The sequence below is a fragment of the Rhinatrema bivittatum genome, chromosome 5 (assembly GCF_901001135.1).
Source record: "Rhinatrema bivittatum chromosome 5, aRhiBiv1.1, whole genome shotgun sequence".
Taxonomy (NCBI): domain Eukaryota; kingdom Metazoa; phylum Chordata; class Amphibia; order Gymnophiona; family Rhinatrematidae; genus Rhinatrema; species Rhinatrema bivittatum.
This window is the reverse complement of record NC_042619.1, coordinates 248,074,389-248,090,501: the sequence shown is the minus strand read 5'-3', so window position 1 is coordinate 248,090,501 and position 16,113 is coordinate 248,074,389. Positions and strand designations below refer to the sequence as shown.

Sequence of the window (16,113 nt, the reverse complement as noted above, 5' to 3'; positions counted from 1 at the left end):
GGAAATTCTGCTCAAAATATTTAGAATTCTGCATCTTTAAGTTATAACTTTTTTCTGTATTAATGTAAAATGTAATTAAAGACTGTCATGTAAATTGTGTTATTTTGACCAATATAAAGTTTGCAGAATTTTAATTTTTTTTGCGCAGAATTCCCCCAGGAGTAGGTGAGGGACATGGGGGAAAGGGGAGTGGATGTCAGTTCCAGGTAGGAATTTATAGTTGCACAGGGCTGGATTTAAGGTGGGTGCCTTGAAAAGTAATGGGGAGGGTTTGTCCCTCTTGCCCTCCGGGTTGCAGCTGCTCAAATCCTCCCCTCTCAGTGCCAGTGCCCACCTCTCCCCCTCCTCACCTCTAAGTCCTGAGGCCAGCCCTGCTTTCCCCTGTAATTTAGTTTAAAAGTTGCTCTGTCTCCATTATAAATGTTAGCACCAGCAGCCAGGTTCCACCCCATCCCATCAGAATAGGACCCTCCCTTCCCCAGAATGTTCCCCAGTTCCGAATAAACCTATAACCCCGCTTTCTGCACCATTGTCTCATGGTACAGACTCTGGAGCTCAGCCTGCCTTTTGGGCCCTGTGTGTGTGTGGAAGGGGAATGATTTCTGAGAATGCAACCTTGGAAGGTCTGGATTTCAACTTTCTACCTACGTTTGGCTTCTCTGGTAAAGAACTTTCCAGAGGAAGCGGCCTGAAAAGTTTGCTCACCTAACAGAATCACATCCAAGCAGGTGCAACTCCAGTGACAGCCAAACATGCAGGAGAGGTTAGAAGAAGGATGCGATCCAAGTGCCAACAGCAGAGGTGAGACCAGATCTAGAAACAGATTAACTCGCTTGGTGGATAAAAGAGTGGAAGTGCCAGAAAACAGCTCGCGGGATGCCCCCCCCCCCCCCCATGAGCCGCTGAGAGTGATCCACAATGCTGCCAATGCTGTCAAATGGCCAGGTCGCCGCCATTTCCCCAGCCCTGCAGGCCACCGTGCTTCGTTGCTCCAGGCCTCTCCTCCTCTTAGGTGTGTGCATGCCCATCTCACTGCAATGTAAAGGGCTCGCAGCGGGATCGTTGCCTCGGCACCCCCTGATGAGATAATTGCCTGTTCCCTATTTAAGGCTCCTTCTGAGGAGCAGAAGATGCCTCAGCTGTGAGTCCCCTGCCATAGCAGTGTGTGTTGCTTTGAGTTGTCCTGCATGCCTGGTTCCTGCCTCATCCAGCTCTTGTCCAGCCTTGCCTCCTCTAGCCTTCCTTGTCCTACCCGTCTCATCCGGTGTCTCCTATGTGTCTTCGTCCACCTTTTGGCCTGACCTCCAGATTCTGATCTCTTGCCTAGCCCTGACCACGATTGCCTGCCGCCAGGCTGCCTGATCTCATGCCTGGGCCTGCCCATCCCTCTCTGCTGCCTGCCCTGACCTTGGCCATCTCCAATTCCTTCCATCTGCTGCCTGAACTGACCCTGACCTGCCCTCGGGTTCTTTACTTATCAGCCCGCTCTAAGGACCCATCTAAGCCCTGCCAGCCGCCAGAACCCAAGGGCTCAGCCTGAGGGGGGGGAGTCGGTTCGCAATAGGTGAAGCTCCAGCCTGCCCCTGTTACAGGGCACGTCCACCAGCTGTTGGCATAAGGCCTCGTAGGTTTGCCGGTGAGGCCGCGTCAAGTAAGCCACAGCCACAAGGGCTCACACCCACGCCACCCATGACAACCTGAAAGAGAATGAAAGGGGTGGGGGAAAGGATCCTGAGACTGGAATGGCTAAATGCCACCAGAGTTTGATGGTATTGCTGTCCTAAGAGTAAAGATCTTTCAAAGAGGGGTGATGGCAGGAGAGTGAGAATTCATGGAGCAGCCTTGGGTCGTGTAACTGACATAGTTTAAGCATGGATAAAATGCCACGCTGGGTCAGGCCAATGGTCCATTCAGCCCAGGATCCTGCCTCCAGCAGGAAGTACCCGGCAGATCCTAACCAATGGGGGGATCCATTTCCTGGCATTCACTCCCGGTTCCTAGCAATGAGAGGAGGTAATCCCGAGGTGTACACAGCTAATAATTGTCAATGATTCATGACCCCATCCTCCGGAAACCTATCCAAACTTTCTGAAAATCCTGCTCTAGTATTAGCCTTGATCACATCATCTGGCGACAAATTACAAAGCGTTTCACGCAGCGTTCAGCCAAGGCTGGGGCGTAATTGAATAGTGGTTTTGAATATCAGAGGGGGGCAGTACAGTCAAATGCTGCGGGGAGTGCCGCAGAAAGATAAGCTGCTGCGGCTTTGGTGGATAAAGAGGCACCAGAATGACACAAGGGTAGATGAGTAATAGACTGAGAGATGATCTGAGAGTCCATCCCTTGTGAGCTGTGGATGGAAAGGAGGCAGAAACGCTTGTAAAGAATGAAATGAGCTGAAATGAAAAGGACTGAGAAAAAAAAAGCGACACATGAAAACTCATGGTCTGTGCAGTGAGCCGCAGGAGGGGCGAGGGCACAGAGCTGCAGCTGGATGCTGCCCCCCATTTTCCAACCTGAATGAAGTCTTAAGAGCTTCCAGGATGCGACACCGCGGCAGCTTTTGGGAGGTGCCACATGGAATGCGACAGTGACACGGGACCTTATATTGCTAAAGTGCCACTACAGGCTCTGCAAAATACTCCAGATTACCCAGAAAGCGAATCTCAGTTCTTAGCCATTGACTAATACACTTATTTCACTCCAGGTGGGTTCCTCTCCTTTTTTTTTTTTCTTGTTTGTACAGTTTCACCCCTGACTGCGTCGTCTTTGTTTTCCAGGTCCGAATCCTTTCGGCACGGGTTGTGACTGGAGGGAAAGCTTCTATTCGTTTTCCAGGCGTGTTGTGCTTCAGCCATGATTCACAGCCTCTTCCTGATCAACTCTTCCGGAGACATCTTCCTGGAGAAACACTGGAAAAGCATCGTCAGCCGCTCCGTCTGCGATTACTTCTTTGAGGCGCAGGAGAGAGCAACGGAGGCTGAGAACGTGCCTCCGGTGATCCCCACCCCGCACCACTACCTGCTGAGCGTCTACCGGCACAAGATATTCTTCGTCGCGGTGATCCAGACGGAAGTGCCGCCGCTGTTTGCCATCGAGTTCCTGCATCGCGTGGTGGACACTTTCCAGGTGTGTGCGCCTGGTCGGGGGGAAGTCCCTGCTTCTGCAGCTGGACCCGATTCTCAGGCTGTCCACTGTGCGGCAGAACCTGGGAACATGCTTTATCCGCGGGCTTTGCACCACGTGTCAAAGAGAAAGTAGGCGTGTGCATTCTCGCTGAAATTTGCTATGGGCACAGAGTAATCCCAGTTTTCTGCCCTATGTTTTTTAGGCAGGTATATATATATATATATATTTTTTTTTTTTTTTTTTGGAGAATAATGTGCTTAGACTGGAAAATACAACCATGCATGGTGTTTTCCGATGCCTCCTAAAACACACCCCTGGGAACACCTCCTGTAAATATGGTTAAAAAGTATGCTTTTAGCCATATTGCGAGGGGAGAGGGGGACAGTTTTCTGACAGCTGACCTTTGTGTGTGAATCACTGTTGTGTTTACCCACCTATGTAGTTTTAAAAATTGTCCTCACACTGTCGAAAAGTCAAACACAGAGCGCTGTTAACATGTGCAAGCAATATTTGGGATGTTAGTTCCAGAGCAAGAGGTCACAGCATGAGGCTCTTCAGGGGGTAGATCTGGCAGTGACATCAGAAGATGGTTTTTCGTAGAAAAGGGGGGGGGGGGGGGCCTGCAAAACAGTCTGAGAATTCAGGAAAGCCCAAGACAAGTGCAGAGGATCCTTAGTTGCCAGGATATGAAGGGAAAAGACTGTGATCAACTGGAGTGAATTACCAGGAAGCAATTTGGGCAAACCACATGGGCCTTACCGTCATTATCTGCTGTTATATTTTATTCTTCCAAGACAACAACAAACAAACAAGTAGAGGTACATGCAAAAAATAAAGGCTAGAAACATTCAGTGAGGATGAGTTACAGTAATGATAAACGCCAATCCAAGTGTATAAATATAAATTTAGTAAAAAAGTATTAAAAAATAAGTGAACCACTGGCAGCATTACATATACAAAACTGTGTATGACATGCTGGCCCTGCCCTGGAAGTCAGGCTGGCAGCATTACCCATGCACAGCCGTGTGCCACGTTATGTACTGGTCCTGGAAGTCAGGCTGGCAGCATTACCCATGCACGGCCATATGCCACGTTATGTATCGGTCCTGGAAGTCAGGCTGGCAGCATTACCCATGCGCAGCCGTGTGCCACATTATGTACCGGTCCTGGAAGTCGGGCTGGCAGCATTACCCATGCACAGCCGTGTGCCACGTTATGTACTGGTCCTGGAAGTCAGGCTGGCAGCATTACCCATGCACAGCCATGTGCCACGTTATGTACTGGTCCTGGAAGTCAGGCTGGCATCATTACCCATGCACAGCCATGTGCCACGTTATGTACTGGTCCTGGAAGTCAGGCTGGCATCATTACCCATGCACAGCCGTGTGCCACGTTATGTATCGGTCCTGGAAGTCAGGCTGGCAGCATTACCCATGCACGGCCATGTGCCACGTTATGTACTGGTCCTGGAAGTCAGGCTGGCAGCATTACCCATGCACAGCCATGTGCCACGTTATGTACTGGTCCTGGAAGTCAGGCTGGCATCATTACCCATGCACAGCCGTGTGCCACGTTATGTATCGGTCCTGGAAGTCAGGCTGGCAGCATTACCCATGCACAGCCGTGTGCCACGTTATGTATCGGTCCTGGAAGTCAGGCTGGCATCATTACCCATGCACAGCCGTGTGCCACGTTATGTATCGGTCCTGGAAGTCGGGCTGGCAGCATTACCCATGCACAGCCGTGTGCCACGTTATGTATCGGTCCTGGAAGTCAGGCTGGCAGCATTACCCATGCACGGCCGTGTGCCACGTTATGTATCGGTCCTGGAAGTCAGGCTGGCAGCATTACCCATGCACGGCCGTGTGCCACGTTATGTATCGGTCCTGGAAGTCAGGCTGGCAGCATTACCCATGCACGGCCGTGTGCCACGTTATGTATCGGTCCTGGAAGTCAGGCTGGCAGCATTACCCATGCACGGCCGTGTGCCACGTTATGTATCGGTCCTGGAAGTCAGGCTGGCAGCATTACCCATGCACGGCCGTGTGCCACGTTATGTATCTGTCCTGGAAGTCAGGCTGGCAGCATTACCCATGCACGGCCGTGTGCCACGTTATGTATCGGTCCTGGAAGTCAGGCTGGCAGCATTAACCTTAGACAAGTTTAAATGTATGAGTGGTATTTCCCAAGATTGAGCAGATAAGTGCAATATGGGATGCTGGAAATTAGACATCATATCAGAATTAGGAGCAGAGTCATGGTGTCATCTGCGGGTCAGGTTGAGGGGAAAGGCGGCAGAGATCTTCAACGAATATGAGAATTTATTGCAGGAGCTGTTGGGGTCTGTGTGTGGAGTGCAGTAAAGTCAGGTGAAAAATGGACTAATATACACCTGTCTTGTCTGCACCCTGCAGGATTACTTTGGTGTGTGCTCAGAAATGGTGATTAAAGATAATGTGGTGGTGGTGTATGAAGTGCTGGAAGAAATGCTGGACAATGGATTCCCTCTGGCTACAGAGTCCAACATTCTAAAGGAACTAATCAAACCTCCCACCATCCTGCGAACTGTCGTCAACACCATTACAGGTACAGGGTCTGGAAGGGGCAGCTCTGGTCTGAGGCCCAGGCTCGGGAGGGACAGCTGTGTGCTGGGGCTGGGAGGGGCAGCTCCTGCCTAAAGCTCAGATTTGCAAGGGGTGGTCTGGTTCAGTACTGGGAGGTACAACTGTGCCCTGGGGCTGGGAGGGGTGACTTAGGACCAGAACTAGGAGGGGTGGCTCTGATCCAGTACCGGGAGGGATAGCTGTGCCCTGGGGCTGGGAGGCAAAGCTTCAGTCTAAGGCTCAGATTTGGGAGGGCTGATACGGCCTTGTATAGGAAGGGACAACTGTGGCCTGAGGCTAGGACTTACAGTCAGGATCTAAACTCTACCGGTTGCTCCCTGTTTACAGGAAGCACGAATGTGGGTGACCAGCTCCCCACTGGACAGCTCTCTGTGGTACCTTGGCGACGGACTGGCGTGAAATACACCAATAATGAGGCATATTTTGATGTGATTGAAGAAATTGATGCTATCATTGACAAATCAGGTACTTGCTTGCTGCAAAATTCAACTAATTAGAATGTAGAGTTATGGTCCAGCTAAAAGAAATAGAGGCCCATGTTCAAAAGGTTGCTGAGCGGTAAGACCTCCAGATAAGTTTATCTGGATACTTTACCCTAGATATCCAGTTGCACTTATCCAGATAAAAGTGCCACTGAATATTTCCAGATAAAGTTATTTGGAAGATTTTAGGCCTGCTGTTTGGACAATTAGGACCAGATTTTCAAAACATTACGCACGTAAATGGGCCTATGCACGCCAGGCCGATTTTAAAAAGGCCCAGCAACGTTCGTAAAGCCCCGGGACACGTCTAGGTCCCAGGCAGGGGCGGGGCAGTCCGGGGGTGGGGCTGGGCAGGGTCAGAGGCTCCCCGCACAGCGGCCATTTGCTGCTGTGCCGAAGATCATGCGCCGGCAGTTGGAACAAATGAAAAAGGTAGGGGGGAAAGGGCAGGGGAAGTAAGGGAAGAGAAGGTGGGGTGGGGGGGGGGTAGAGAAGTTCCATCTGAGGCCGCTCCGATTTTGGAGCGGCCTGGGAGGGAACAGGGGAAAGCAGCGCGTCTTGGCGCGCGCAAGATGCACAATTGTGCACCACCTTGCGCGCGCCGACCCCTGATTTTATAAAATCGGGGGTACATGTGCGCGCGCCGAGTAGCGTGCGCACATGTACGCCCACACGCTGTTTTGAAAATCTACCCTTTGGCCAGCACTGCATATTAACGCTGAGTTAAAGCAAACCCTGGGAACGCTGCCAGTGCCACGTTTTTTTATCTGGCTAAATTTTGTTCATTCAATGATTTTGGATTTATCCAGCTAAATTTTGTTGTGCAATGATTTACCAGAACAAAATTTAGCCGGAGAATTGTTCGACTAACTCCCAAAGTAAGCCAGACAAACCTTTTGAGTATCGACCTCTCAGATAGTTGGCATGTAGGTCATCTGTTGCGTGGAGTTCCAGTGGCTGTATTAGTCCAGGTGAAAGCTCAGTTCATTGCAGTTTGCGTTAGATTGGATTCGACCAACAGTAGAATTAATCACAGATGTGTGGTCTCAAAAGCATATGCATGATGATGATGATGCCTCTGGCTGATTTCTTATGTTGTCACCACAAGATATCACTTCCTGCAAAGAATCTAGAATTTCCGTCTAATCCGTGTGCTGAGTTTCAGTGCCATGCTAGAAACCAGCCCATGGAGACAGAGCCCAGCATCTAAACACCCAAACTTGTGAGCAGCCGTTACAAAATGCAGGAGGGCAAAGTGTAGAGCTGACCTGCATATAGACACGTACAGAAAACCTCGCTGCAAATGCAGACACTTGTAGAACAAGCAGATGCCGATATGTCTGATAGTTTTCTAAATACTTTTTTGAAAGACAGTATATAAAACTAAAAACCTGTTTCTTAAATATAGTATTAGAAATATTTTATATTTTGAACCATGAGTTTTCCGTGAGCAGCCAGAGCAGACTCTTACAGAACAGAAGAAACAGCTCCACAGTGAAGCTTGGCATGTGCCAGTGTTAGACTGCAGAATGGACCTTGCTGTGCGGCTGAGGGAATGATGCTTTTGGATATGTGCCTTGCAAATCTGAACATCAGTTAGAGAGGAATCCCTGAGGAGTTTCTTATAACACACAGTGAGGGCTTGGTGTCAGAACTGAAGGCTAGAAAACATTTAGGCAACAGTGACCATAACATGGAGTCAAAGTGCACGTGTACAGCAAAATTAAAAAAAAAAATGTTCTTTAAATAAAATCAGTTTATTTGGATGTTAGTTTTATATAATTGAAAATTTTAAAAATTGAATGTAAAGGATCATCTGTTTAAAACTGATTTATCTATTTGCTGAGGTTAACTGGGTGGATGAGTTTCAAGGCAGCATCAGTCCTGCAAAATTTGAAGATGTAAAATGATTATAGACACAAGTACATTTCTGTGAACCACACAAGTTTCTCCCAAGCAGGCCTTATTTTCTTTCTTTTTGGCTGCATGAAAAAAACGCCATGTGCTCAGTAATTCCTGATAGTTCACCATTTTATCTGATTCAGGAATTTTGCAGAATTTGAGACTTAAGATTTTGAAGGGAAATGGCCGATGTATAAGAAAATACTGCAGGAAGAATACAACCCAGTGCATACCTGCAAAGAAAACAGCAAAAACTATGGCTTAAGGGGAATATTTTACAAGGATCTAGCCAACTAGCATGGGAGTGAACTGGCTAGATCCTTCGAGGTTACATTTGGTTTGCTAGACTCAATAGCCAGCTAAATTTAGCATGCCGAAAAAGTGGGTGGCCATGGAGGAATAGTTGGGGAAGCCTGCTGACTGATTTCCAGTGCTAGCCTGCTAAGTTGAGCTTCCAAATAGCAGGGCCCAGACTAAATTTAGCTGGTTATATTTCATTTTATAGGAAGAAAAGTGGTTATAGACGTGTGAACTGTTATGTTGTTTTAGCCAGCTAAAGTCTGTCCTACTCTTCAGAGGTAAGAGTGGAGATAGCAAAGAGAAGGAGAGAAGTTAAACAACTGAAGATGCAGGAAATCAGAGTCCGAAAATTGCCAGAATATTATAAGATGTGTAAACGACACTATAAGAAAGTCCTTAAGTTATGGGAGCAGAGACTCGGACTCAGCTCTGCTATGGGGCTGTATTTTAATGCTGCATTCTGTACTTCCCAGCAGAGCAAAATCTTCCATCACATGTAACACACCCACACACACTTGGGTTTAATTACAAGTTGCAACACATTTTCCAGCGCTATCTCAAGTATCTTTCCCTTAACAAGAACATAAAAAGTGCCATGCTGGGGTTGCACTAATGATCTGTCGAGCTCAGCGTCCTGTCTTCGACAGGGGCCGGTCCAGGTCGCTGGGAGATCACTTCCCAAAGTAAGAGATGGCAGTCCCTACATCTATCTGGCTAATCATTGTTAACGGACCTGTCCAAATCCTTCTAAAGCCAGCTCTACTGCCAGCTTGGATTATATTTTCTGGCAACAAATTCCAGGCTACGTGTGCGTTGACTGAAAACAAACATTTCTTAAATGTGTTTTAAATCTGCTACCGATTAGTTTCCCAGAGTGTCTCCTAGTACTTTTGAAAACACAAATAACCATTCCCTATTAACTAATTCCACCCAGCTCTGTCACATCGCCTCTGTCATTTTGTCTGCAGGCTGGTTAGTCATTTTTCACACAGGAGCACTCCGTCCCCTTTATCTCCGTGCCTTTCCCATTTCTCCTAGATCTCTTTTTGAGATGGGAGTGAGCAGAACTGCATACAATGCTCAGGGTGTGGTCACACTAAAGATTCATACAGAGGCATTATGACATTCTCAGTTTTATTTTCTCTTCCTTTCCCAAGAATTCCTAATTTTCTGTTTGCCGTTTTGACTGCTGCCACACACTGAGCAGAGGATTTGGGGTGAACAATTTTCCAAAGCAGTGAGAGAGCCTGAGAAAAATCACTCACCTCTCTGCAATAAAAGCATGCATGGGGTTTTTTTTTGTCACCGTACTGCTACTTTAAGCTGCTTTTAGGGACTCCGTTCCCAGGGAAATGATTTGGGCAGAGCTAGTATTTCCTGCAGAAGAAGCGGGTGCCAGGTCCACAGCTCTTGTGTACCCCTTCCCTTGGAGAATTAGATACACAGCCTTGTACTCGCAGGCTATTAGAAAATCGCCGTTTTGATGCATTACCTCAGTACTGAACCTGTAGTTGTTGCATCCATCGGTCTCAGACGGCTTCGCCCCGTTTGCCTCACCTTGTTCACGGCTCCTCCCGCTTACCTTGGGAAAATGGCTACCGCCGCGTCTGCAAGTCGCCCTCTCCGATGTCCCCGGAACGGCTATGGTGCTGCCTCCCACCATGCTCCTCCCAAGGGCCTACTAGGGTGCACGCGCGATCCTCATCTTTATTCCAACATTGGCGCGAATCTCAGGGGCGTCCCCCTCAAGTGACATCACGCCATCCGGGTATTTGGCCTGCCCTTACGTGCTAGCTAATCGAGGTAGCAAGGATTGGACTCGTCCGGTCTAAGCTACTCTGCTGCTTCTGTGCTGCCGCTGGAAGCTCTTTCTCTGCCCTTCGGGGTATTGACCAACCTGGGTACCCACCCCTCGGGGGCCCTCTGCTTTATTTCAGGTGCCTTACAGGGATCAGGTACTCACTCCTCGAGGGCCTGCTCTCCCTGTCTCGGTGCCTGTTACGATCTACTTCTGCCTGGTGGAATTGCATACCTACAGCTACCATCTAGTGAGTAATCTAACTCTCAGTCTGTCTCATCCACAGCATTGCCTTGCTGGGAAACCTACACCTGGATCTCCCTATACCAACGGGGTGAGAAGGGTCCCCTCTGCCGAGGGTCCCGAGACTGCTACATCCAGACTGCCTCACTACTGCCACCTCTGGTGGGATACATCAAGCTGTACAATAAAAGAGCTAATTCTGTGTTTGTGCATCCTGAGTCTAGCCCAGTACTGTGGCTCCCCACGGGGCCCCTCCCCGTGGGCGTGGTCATCTGCCACAGTACCCAAGAATCCACCCAAACCCCACAACCATAACAGTAGTTGGGATTATTTTCCCCACGTGCATCACTTTTCACTTGGCCACATTACATTTAATCTGCCATTTAGATGCCTAGTCCTCCAGTCTCACAAGTGCCTCCTGCAAGACCTCTTTCTGCTCATATTTTAAGTACTTTGAATAATTTTATGTCTTCTTCGTCATGATCGTTGCACTTGTTGCTCCCTTTTCCAGATCATTAATGAATAAGTTAAACAACACATAGTCTCTGTACAGATCCCTGGGGCACCCCACTGGGAAAACTAACCATTTGCTCCTAGTTGTCTCTGGAAACGCCGGCTCAGGTCTGAGCCTACTCATGTCAATAGGTCCTGCTGAACTGTGCTGCACTGTTGTGCTGTGCTAGAGGATACCGACAGTAGCTTGCATCTGGACACTGTTGTTTGGCCTGTTTTCTGCAAAGAAAAGTTTTTGTATGGCCCGCTGCTTATTTCTCCTGTGGAAATCAATCTTACCACAAGCTGCATTTTCTGAACTGAAAACTAAATGATTGGTTTCAGAGAGGGGCAAAAGCCCTTTCTCCTGTAAAGTGTTTTCACCCCTAGCCTCAGCACATTACTACCGAGAAGCAGAGGTTTGCTCCAGTTCATGAGAGCTTATTTATTGCTAAGAAAGTTTAGGAAGAAAAGATGTCTTGGCAATTCCTGAAATCCTCTTGTGTGTAGTTTGAGAATATATAGCTTGTGGCAGGATGTCTTGCTGTCTAGTTATGATGTTCATAGGAAAAGAGGGGAGGGCTAGGTCCCAAATAGCTAGCAGTGGCTTGCAGACCACCAAAAGCAGCCTTAGGGCCTGCCTTCTTTACTCTAAAAAAACAGTGACTGCCACATGTTATATTCCCTGAACTTGGACAAAAAAGGGGCTTCACAAATGGTTGACAAGCATTTCCTCTGCCAGGATTTCTTTTTTATCCATAATTCCCCTAGAGCTAGAGCATTATTACTGCAAATTCTTGCAAATCAGTTCTTTCTTCTAATTCAAGAGGGATTATGCATAAGAAAAAGTTGTAACAGAAAGTGTCGTCACCTATTTCTAACATCCACACTTTGTGTAGTTTCAGGAAATAGAAGGTGTGCATAGATATCACTGAACAGTGAATACATTATTGTGAATTGAACATTTTATTGCAAACTCCCCCCCCCCCCCCCAAGTACCTATGGCCATATAGATGACAAACACAAGGGCAGTAAGGGGGTTCCCTACATACCCAGATCAGTCCAGACTCCTGGGGTTTGCCTCCCTGCCAGCAGATGGAGTCAGAGAAAGCTTTACTGACACTGCTACATAACCCTGAGTGCCACCTCCAGTCCCTCAGTATTTCTCTGTCTCCAGCAGGTGGTAGATGGTGCAAAACCTGCAGTTCTGGAGTTGAAAAAGAAAAAAAGACGAGGAGAGAGAGCTTTCCTCCCACGGGATTGCTAGATCCTGGTGGGCCCATCCCCTGGTATCAGGCAGACAGGCTTGGGGTTGGTGACCCTTTAGTCCGTGGGGTGCAAATGTGGTGGTCCAGAACCCTCCCCTTCATGAGGCTGCTGAGGAGGCTTGAGGCACTGTGAAGCAGCTTGTTCCCACACTCTATTTTCCAGCCTAAACCAGAAAAGTATGATTATTTTGGTTGTTGGTGGTAAAGTTGTTAAAAAAAAAAAAAAAAAAGAAGAAAATAAGAAGGTTTGAGGTTTCCAGCTAGTGGCAGCTGGTATATTTAGGCAATTTTACTCAGTTGCAAGTGCAGTGGGCGGCTATAGCAGAGGGGATTCCCCGCAATTAGGGCCACGTGCTGCACGATGCGTGACTCAGTCTGCTGCACTTGCGGGTCGTTGCAGTCGCGGCTCAACCGGGCTGGGTTGTGCGCGAGCTGCATGTCGGGCGGTGAAGGGACTTCAGGGAGGCCTGCCAATGCGTCAAAGGGAAGACGTGTGCTCACTCCTGCCTCTCAGTCACAGCAGGGTTCGCAGCAGGCCGGAACTTCTCTACCCGTGGGCACGGGAATGGCGGCCATTATGCAATCTCAGGTGGCTTTGATAGTGTAGGGAGTGGGGGAGGGGGATTCCCCTCCAAGGCTATCTCCAGTGTTTTCAGGCTCCAGAGGGGGAGGATTTTTCTGTTAACCCTATTACTGAGCCCACTCAGTCAGTGGGTACGATTCCTGCGTCCACACGACCTTTTTCCACAGATTTTATTCTTTTGATGCATGAGGTCTATTTAGCTAAGCAGCTCTTGGGGGGGGAGGCGCATTCTGGGACCTGGGCTTGGCCTTCAGATAATCCATTTCCAGGATATAAGCCTGGGCAGGTAAAAAGGAAGCAGCTTTCACACATCCAGCATGTATTGGAGCTTGCCTGAGAATTGGGAGACACAGTGGACGATTCTGATGATTCGGGGGTGCCCCAGGGGGTCTATCTAGATAAGGGCAGCATGGATCAGGTGGTGGATCCAGAGGAGATCCTTGTTACCGAGAGAGATGAGCCCAGAGTGATCCATTGTTTTCATAAAGAGGAAATGTGGCCCTTGATTCCTCAAGTCCTACAGGAGCTCAAACTCAAGATCGCTCAGGAGGATTTTGATTTGGAGGGAGCAAAGATGAGTTCCTGGCTTCTCTAGATTTGATGGAGGCTTATCTGTACATAGCCTTCCAGCCGGAGCTCCAGCGGTTTCTGCGGTTTATGTTCTTGGGACAACATTTTCAATTTAGAGCTCTCCTGTTCGGTCTGGCTATGGCGCCATGTACTTTCACCAAGGTTATGATGGTGGTAGCAGTAGACTTGTGTCAGGAAGATGTTCTAGAACACGCCTATCTAGACGATTGGCTCATTTGGGCAAAGTCGGAGGACCTTTGTTGTCATTCGGTACAGAAAGTGTTGTTGCATCTGGAATCTCTTGACTGGGTGGTGAACCTGGTGAAGAGCCACCTTCTTCCCACACAGAACCCTAGAGTATCTGGGGGCTTTCTTCGATATGCAGAGTGGCAGAGTGTTTCTCATGAAGAAGAGGATGCTGAAGCTGCGGGGCAGATTCGTTGGTTGTTCGGACTGGTGGTGCCCCGGGTCTGGTACTATTTGCAGGTCCTCGGCTCTATGGTTTTGACCTTGGAGTTGGTGCCTTGGGCATTCGCACATATGTGACCTCTTCAGAGAGTTCTTCTCTCCCAGTGGGATCCGCTGTCAGAGAAGTTTCATCTTCCCCTTCTGCTCGAGGGAGACAGCAGGGACAGTCTATCATGGTGGCTCCTTCGGTCCAATCTAGAGCATGGTGTGGAACTAGAGGTCCCAGATTGGATGATTCTTACCACTGATGCCAGCCTGTCCAGTTGGGGGATGGTGTGTCAGTGTCAGTAATCGCAGGGCTAGTGGTCCAAGGAGAGACCAGTGCGGTTATTTCGCTTTACTTGCCTTTCTGTTGTTTTTGAGACGTCTGTTGGTAAGAGTCCTGTCAGACAATGTGACAATAGTGATCTATATCAACCAGCAGGGAGAAACCAGGAGTCGGGAAGTAGCTCAGGAGGATCAAGAATTGATTCTCTGGGCATTAGGGAAGATAGCGGTGTCACACATCGCAGGTGTCAACAGCGTGCAAGTGGATTTTTTCAGTCGCAGGGTATTGGACCCTGGAGAATGGAAGCTATCTGAGACAGTGATGCAGCTTATCCACAAGAAGTGGGGTTGGCCTCATGTGGATCTAATGGCGACTCATCAAAACATCAAAGTGTGCCAGTTTTTCAGTCGGCGAAGAGAACACAGAGTGGAGGTCGTCTGTGCTCTGGTTGTCCCTTGGCCTTGGAAAGTTCTACTTTACATCTTTCCTCCATGGCACCTAGTAGGCAAGGTGTTGCAATGGATAGAGAAACATCCAGGTGACATAATTCTGTTGGTGCCAGAATGGCCACGCCGATTTTGGTTCCCGGATCTCATCAACATGGCCAGGGATGGACTGCTGCATTTCGGGCATCTAGCGAATCTTCTTCGTCAGTGCCCAATATTTTCAGATTAGGCAGCATACTTTTGTCTAGCGGCCTGGCTTGTGAGAGGTGACGTTTGAGATTCAGGAGGTATCTTGAAGCAGTAATTGCCACTCTGTTACAGGCTAGGCAAAAGTCCACATCTCTATCGGATGTACGAGTGTGGAAAGTTTTCCAGACCTGGTATATCACTATTGGGGTACAGGCTCTCATAGCTACACTGTCTCATATTTTGTCCTTTTTTCAGAAGGGTTTAGTCAAAGGTCTGGCTTTTAACTCTTAGGGTTCAGTTGGCAGATCTCAGTTGTCTCCAGGGTAAGGTAGAGAGTTATCCTCTGTCGATGCATCCGGATGTCATACATTTTCTCCGGGGGCAAAGAATTTGTGTCCTCCAGTAAGGAGAGTTTGCCCATCTCATGCTCAGAGATTTGTGTGAAGCTCCCTTCGAGCCGCTAAGGAGAGCAACTCTTAAGGACTTGACCTTTAAGGTAGTTTTCCTAGTGGCTATATGTTCAGCTAGGAGAATATAACTACAGGCTTTGTCTTGCCGGGATCCTTTTCTTCAGATCTCGGAGTCAGGGATTTCGTTGCATATGGTACCTTTCTTGTGGTCTAAAGTGGTGTCGGCTTTTCATGTGATTCAGATGGTAGAGCTCCCAGCTTTTCCAGAGTTGGACTCCTCCATACCTCACGCAAGGGAGCTTAGGCTCTTGGATGTGCGGCAAGACTTGTTGAGGTAGTTGAACTTCACTAATGACTTTTAAAGGTCAGAGAAGGTCGACCAAAATGATAAAGGGGATGGAACGGCTACCCAATGAGGAAAGGCTAAAGAGGTTAGGGCTGTTCAGCTTGGAGAAGAGACGGCTGAGGGGGATATGATAGAGGTCTATAAAATCATGAAAGGACTTGAACGGGTAAATGTGAATTGGTTATTTACTCTTTCGGATAATACAAGGTCTAGGGTGTACTCCATGAAGTTAGCAAGTAGCTCATTTAAAACAAATCAGAGAAAAATCTTTTTCACTCAACACATAATTAAGCTCTGGAATTCATTGCCAGAGGATGTGATTACGGCAGTTAGTGTAGCTGGGTTTAAAAAAGGTTTGGATAAGTTCCTTGAGCTGACGTCTATAAACTGTTATTAATCAATAAGGATTAGTAGCTTGGGATCTTTTCATTTAATGTCTGGGTACTTGCCAGGTACTTGTGACTTGGTTGGCCACTGTTGGACACAGGATACTGGGCTTGGTGGACCCTTTGTCTGACCCAGTATAGCATATCTTATGTTCTTATGGATCTCCTGTTTGTTTTGTGGAGTGGGACAAAGAGAGGTTATCAAGCCT

The 16,113-nt window shown here is 48.2% G+C and overlaps 1 protein-coding gene across 3 annotated transcripts in view; it reads left to right on the top strand.

The window, feature by feature from the left end:
* AP3M2 (adaptor related protein complex 3 subunit mu 2) overlaps positions 1–16,113 on the top strand; it is a 35,894-nt gene that overhangs the window by 3,988 nt on the left and 15,793 nt on the right. For all 3 annotated transcript variants that reach the window (XM_029603715.1, XM_029603712.1, XM_029603713.1), the window contains exons 2-4: positions 2,781–3,129; positions 5,544–5,715; positions 6,081–6,218. In XM_029603715.1, the coding sequence (XP_029459575.1) occupies positions 2,857–3,129; positions 5,544–5,715; positions 6,081–6,218 (583 nt within the window). In that variant the 5' untranslated portion in view covers positions 2,781–2,856. The remainder of the gene's footprint in view (positions 1–2,780; positions 3,130–5,543; positions 5,716–6,080; positions 6,219–16,113) is intronic.